Source organism: Chiloscyllium plagiosum, unplaced genomic scaffold, assembly GCF_004010195.1.
Source record: "Chiloscyllium plagiosum isolate BGI_BamShark_2017 unplaced genomic scaffold, ASM401019v2 scaf_8626, whole genome shotgun sequence".
NCBI classification, from domain to species: domain Eukaryota; kingdom Metazoa; phylum Chordata; class Chondrichthyes; order Orectolobiformes; family Hemiscylliidae; genus Chiloscyllium; species Chiloscyllium plagiosum.
Window position 1 is genome coordinate 4,963 of NW_025209087.1, and position 5,844 is coordinate 10,806.

A 5,844-nucleotide genomic window follows, 5' to 3' on the forward strand; every position below is an offset into this window, starting at 1 on the left:
CAAAGCCTTTAAGAATCTTGAGGTAACAACACTAAATCCTCCTTTTGGCATTTGGTCAATATCTGGATGAAACTGAGTTTTCTCTTCCCTGACTAGCTGTGCCTCTGTATTCTCCAATGTGTTGTAGATTGGAGAGCCACTCTCGGGGCAAAACTGGTGCAGCAAACTGCAGTTCATCTCCAATGAACATTGGAGGGGGTTTCTATCTTGTTGTTTTGTTTGGGGGTGGTCATGTACCCTCTGGATCTTGTCCAATGTTTATCCTGTACTTGTCAGCAAACTCTGCAGTCTCTGGGAGGTTGCTGTGCATAATGACCACTGCCTTTGTCTGTGATCCTAATGTGATGAATTGTATTCACCTCCCAGCCAATGGTAGTCTCTAGTTATGTTGTGTGCTCTCGCTCCACAGTGAACCCTTTTTTTAACTGGTCAGTGAGGCAACTTGGAGAAACTCTCCCACCCAAAAAGGCTTAGCTGTAAACAACCTGAATGTTGGAGAATGAGCTGCATAGGAGCTGATCATTTCCCACATTCTGGCGTCTCTTGTAATATCTGACACTCTCTACCTTCCTTCCAGCTTTGTGACTTCCTGGAGACTCACTATTTGGATGAGGAGGTTGAGATCATCAAGCGACTTGGGGACTACATCACCAACCTGAAGCGTCTGGGAGCTCCTGAGAATGGGCTGGGAGAGTACCTGTTTGACAGGCTCTCGCTGGAGGACAGCAGTTAGTGGGACATTGAATACTGTTCGTGTCCACCTTCCTCTTTCTCTGGATAATGTCAAAAGTGGCTATGATGATAACTTGAACATAATTAAAGAAAACTCTGCCCATGTCTGATGCTTGTTCCTATTACTGATGCAGGTTTAATGTCCATTTACAGGAGTTTGAATTCCAGTAGAATGATCAGTGATCTAATGGATTCCTGGTGATCACACTGATCTCTCCTACTGTAAGTGGGCACAGTGGTGGAGTACCAGTGCAGAACGTAGATTCCCTGAAATGTATGTTTGCAACCATTCTTGCAACCAATGCTTGATCCTTATTTATCAAGTCAGATGGTGAAGGCAGATCAGGAACACATGGTAAATAACTGGTTTGGTGCCAACATTGGCTGGGCTTTTCACCAACTGTTCTGAATTGGGTGCACAACTCCATTAGAATGAAATCTTCCTTTTCCAGTGTGGGAAGGAGAGGCTGGTGCAGATATGATGGCTCAAATGACAACTCTCCAATGAGCCACTTCTGATCTAGTAGATCCTAAAGGAGAAGCAAGCTGAGACAATTTAAAGCTCTCTGTATTGGCTTGGTCTATCTCATGTTCCCTGTAGTAGCTAGTGTAGTTGTCATATTCCACACGTACCTGTCTCTCTTCCTTGCCCACTTCCTGCTTGAGGTAGAAGGAAGGGGTTTCCCCATACAGTAGCAGGGACTCTACTCCTTAGTAGAAAGGAATGGAGGCAGCATTTGACCAAAACCATCCATCCTATGTTGGCTCAGGTAGAAGACAGTCACAGCAGTGGGAACTGACCAATTATAAAACTCAACAACCATGCTAATTCTCCTGTGCTGACCTTTTGACCCTGGTAAAGCTCAATATACAACATTCTAGAAACTGAATTCAAGCCATTGTTGAACAGCCCTTGGCCTATGGGGGAATTCATGGCAGCAGCTGTCTGCCAAAGAGCCACTGGCATCTCTTTCCTCTCTCTGTAGGAGGACAGAGGGGGAGTTAGTGTGGGCTTGGACAGTAACTGTGTCACAAGCCTGAGGTGAGTTTCATAAATTCCCACAAATGGAACAGGGGTTGGAGCTTTTCTGCTGTAGCCCCAGTCTAACAGAACGAGCCCTTCTCTTATTTTCTTTCAAACCCCACTCCTCCCATTAGAGACGATATTGTCTCAATATGCAGATCAGCACAGAGCAATTGGGGCTGAATGACCAGTTTCTGTGCTATTCATTTGATGGGCACCTGCCAGAAAATATCTCCTCAGTAACACTCAGGAGAACATAGACCACTACAGTGCAGTACAGACCATTTGGCCCTCAATGTTGCACTGACCTGTGGAACCATTGTGAAGCCCATCTAACCGACACTATTCCATTTTTATCCATATGTTCATCCAATGACCATTTAAACACCCTTCAAGTTGGTGAGTCTACTCCTGTTGCAGCAGTGCATTCCACACCCCCCCCCCCCCATTACTGAGTTTAAAGATAAAGCTATCTCTGACATCTGACTGATAGCTTTAAAATTGCGGTGATAGATATGTCCCCTCATGTTAGCCATCACCATCTGAGGGAAAAAGGCTCTCACTGTCTGCCCTATCTAATCCTCTGATTTCCTTTGTATGTCTCAATGATATCAATCTCCTCTCTCTCTCTTGCACACTCTGACATTCACTCAGCCTTTCCTCAAAACACCTTCCTCCATTCCAAGCAATATCTTTAGTAAATCTCCTCTGAACCCTTTCCAAAGTTTCCATGTTCTTCCTATAATGTGGTGACAGGAACTATACACAATACTCCAAGTGCAGCTGCGCCAGAGTTTTGTACAACTGAAACATGACCGCGTGGCTTCAAAACTCAATCCCTCAACCAATTAAAGCTAACACACTGTATACCGCCTTAACCTGGGTGGCAATTTTCAGAGATCAATGTACCTGGACACCGAGATCTCCCTGCTCATCTGCCATACCCAGAATCTTACCATTACCTCAGTACTCTTTATTCCTGTTGCTCCTTCCAAAGTAAATCACCTCACACTTTTCCACATTAAGCTCCACTTGCCACCTCTCAGCCCAGCTCTGCAGCTTATCTATGACCCTCTGTAACCTGCAACATCTTTCTGCACTATCCACAACTCCACCAATCTTAGTGTCATCTGCAATTTTGCTAACCCATCCTGCTATGCCTTCATCCAGGTCATTCCTAAAAGTGACAAACAGTAGTGGCCTCGTAACAGATTCTTGTGGTAAAGATTGTTATCCTTAAAACAATTAACCACTCAATATGGATATAATGCAATAGTGAGTACACCATATGGTTCTAGCAACTAGTTAGGCACGGGGACTTTGACATCTAAACACATTGGGGCTTGGTTTATAAACTGAGCTTCCTGTGTCTCACTGAGTCTGCAAGGTGACCACAGGAAGTTCCACAAAGTCATTATTCATCAGTCATCATTTGGTTCAGTGGTTAGCAGTGCTGCATTATAGCACCAGGGACCTGGGTTCGAGTCCGGCCTTGGGCTACTTTAGTCAAATGGCCTCCCAGGTTTGTCAAAGCCATCGCTAGGATTGTGAAGCTGCTGTTGGCAAGTAAATTAACATGGAGCTCACGGCCTCCTATCTCCATCGGTCTTTGGTAAGTGTTGTCTCTGTGGGGTTAAAAACTGGATCTTTGCTCGATAGATCCAACTCAAATGTTGGCTTGTTTCTTCATGTGCTACTGTATGGAACTGAACTGCTAAGGTGACTATGCATGCATATAAAGATATTTTTGTGAATAAAGTTTGTTTTTATATCAATAAAAACTGAATATACTGATCTGAAGAAAGAGATGTCTTGCTGAGGTGCAGTGGGGAGAGACGATTATCTAATATCTTTGCTGGAGTGTATTGGGTCCGTCCTGAGGAACAACACCGCTTGAGTAAAGACCCTTAATTCTGTCATTGAATCACCAGAAGTCTGTGACCACTTGGGTCACTGCGTGTGATGTGTTAACAGGATAGAAATTCTTCTTTCAGATGTCGTACTTTGACCGGGATGATGTTGCCCTGCACCATTTCTCCCAGTTCTTCAAAGCTCAGTCCCAGGAGAAGCAGGAACATGCAGAGAAGCTGCTGAAATTCCAGAATCAGCGTGGAGGCAGAGTCCTCCTCCAGGATGTGAAGGTGGGAATATGGAGGGTGAATGGCAGCTTGCGTGATGTGGCTTCAAGCCATCAGTAACTGAGTTTTCACATTCTGAGGGGGAGTGTTGCCTGTCTGACCTTGTTATACTGGCAAAGACTACATACAGAACAATATATTTTACTGTACATTAATCATGTGTGGCCTAACTTACAAGGTGATGTTTAGGCCATCTCTCAATCCAACTGATCAGTAAGAGAAAGTACAAGTAGGCAAGGTGACAGCAGACCTCCAATAGCTGGTAATTGTTCAGGTCTGATCCTTAACTGTCCTTTGTTTCCATGTTTCAGAAGCCAGAGAGGGATGAGTGGGGTAACGGGCTGCAGGCAATGCAGGTTGCCCTGGATCTGGAGAAGAATGTGAACCAGAGTTTGCTGGATCTACACCAACTTGCCACTGCCCAGACTGACCCTCATGTAAGCTTCACCACCTCATTCTCATCACTGCCTGACCCTTAGGGTGACACTTCACACTGGCCTGATCATTGCAAAGCCACAAACTGTTTAGTAATCTAATGTACTTCTGAATATGCTACATTTCTAGCAAAGCCTTTAAGAATCTTGAGGTAACAACACTAAATCCTCCTTTTGGCATTTGGTCAATATCTGGATGAAACTGAGTTTTCTCTTCCCTGACGAGCTGTGCCTCTGTATTCTCCAATGTGTTGTAGATTGGAGAGCCACTCGAGGGGCAAAACTGGTGCAGCAAACTGCAGTTCATCTCCAATGAACATTTGGAGGGAGTTTCTGCTGTTTTATTTTTGAGGGGGATGGTAATGAGGGGGGCAAAATGTCTAGTCTCTGCGGGAGGTTGCTGTGCATATTGACCACTGCCTTCTGTCTGTGATTCTAATGTCGTGAATTTTATTCACCTCCCAGCCAATGTCAGTGTCTCGTTATCTCTCTCGTGTTCTCCCACCCCCACCCCCTCAGTGAAACCTCTTTTTTTTTTAACTGGTCAGTGAGATGACTTGGGAGAAACTCCTCCTCCCTTTTTTTTTTTCCCCCCCAAAATGGCATAGCTGCAAACAGCCTGAATGATGGAGAATGAGCTACATAGGAGCCGATCACTCCCACATTCTGACTACTTCTGTTGTAATATCTGACACTCTCTACCTTCCTTCCAGCTGTGTGACTTCCTGGAGACTCACTATTTGGATGAGGAGGTTGAGATCATCAAGCGACTTGGGGACTACATCACCAACCTGAAGCGTCTGGGAGCTCCTGAGAATGGGCTGGGAGAGTACCTGTTTGACAGGCTCTCGCTGGAGGACAGCAGTTAGTGGGACATTGAATACTGTTCGTGTCTGTCTTCCTTTGGATAATGTCAAAAGTACTTTTTCAAAAGTGGCTATGTTGAATAACTTGAACATAATTAAAGAAAACTTTGCCTGTTTGATGCTTGTTCCTATTATTGATGCAGGTTTTAATGTCCATTGCAGAAAGTAGATTCCCTGAAATGTATGTTTGCAACCATTCTTGCATTCTATGCTTGATCCTTTATTTATCAAGTCAGATGGTGAAGGCAGATCAGGAACACATATGGTAAATAATTGGTTTGGAGCCAACATAGACTGGGCTTTAGACCAACTGTTCTGAATTGGGTGCACAACCCCATTAGAATAACATATTCCTTTTCCAGTGTGGGGGAAGGAGAGGCTGGTGCAGATATGATGGCTCAAATGACCAACTCTCCAATGAGCCACTTCTGATCTAGTAGATCCTAAAGGAGAAGCAAGCTGATACAATTTAAAGCTCTATTTGTATTGGCTTGGTCTATCTCATGTTCCTAGTAGTAGCTAGAGTATTTATCATATTATTCCACACGTACCTGTCTCTCTCTTCCTTGCCCACTTTATGCTTGAGGTAGAAGGAAGGGGGTTCCCCATACAGTAGCAGGAACTCTACTCCTTAGTAGAAAGGAATAAAG

At 44.4% G+C, this 5,844-nt stretch overlaps 1 protein-coding gene across 1 annotated transcript in view; it reads left to right on the forward strand.

The window, feature by feature from the left end:
* Positions 1 to 5,309, forward strand: part of LOC122546760 (ferritin, middle subunit-like) — a 7,571-nt gene extending 2,262 nt beyond the window's left edge. Inside the window, exons 2-4 of the mRNA XM_043685397.1 lie at positions 3,751 to 3,897; positions 4,206 to 4,331; positions 5,042 to 5,309. Of these exons, the coding sequence (XP_043541332.1) occupies positions 3,751 to 3,897; positions 4,206 to 4,331; positions 5,042 to 5,197 (429 nt within the window). The 3' untranslated portion in view covers positions 5,198 to 5,309. The remainder of the gene's footprint in view (positions 1 to 3,750; positions 3,898 to 4,205; positions 4,332 to 5,041) is intronic.
* The last annotated feature ends 535 nt before the right edge of the window (positions 5,310 to 5,844 follow it).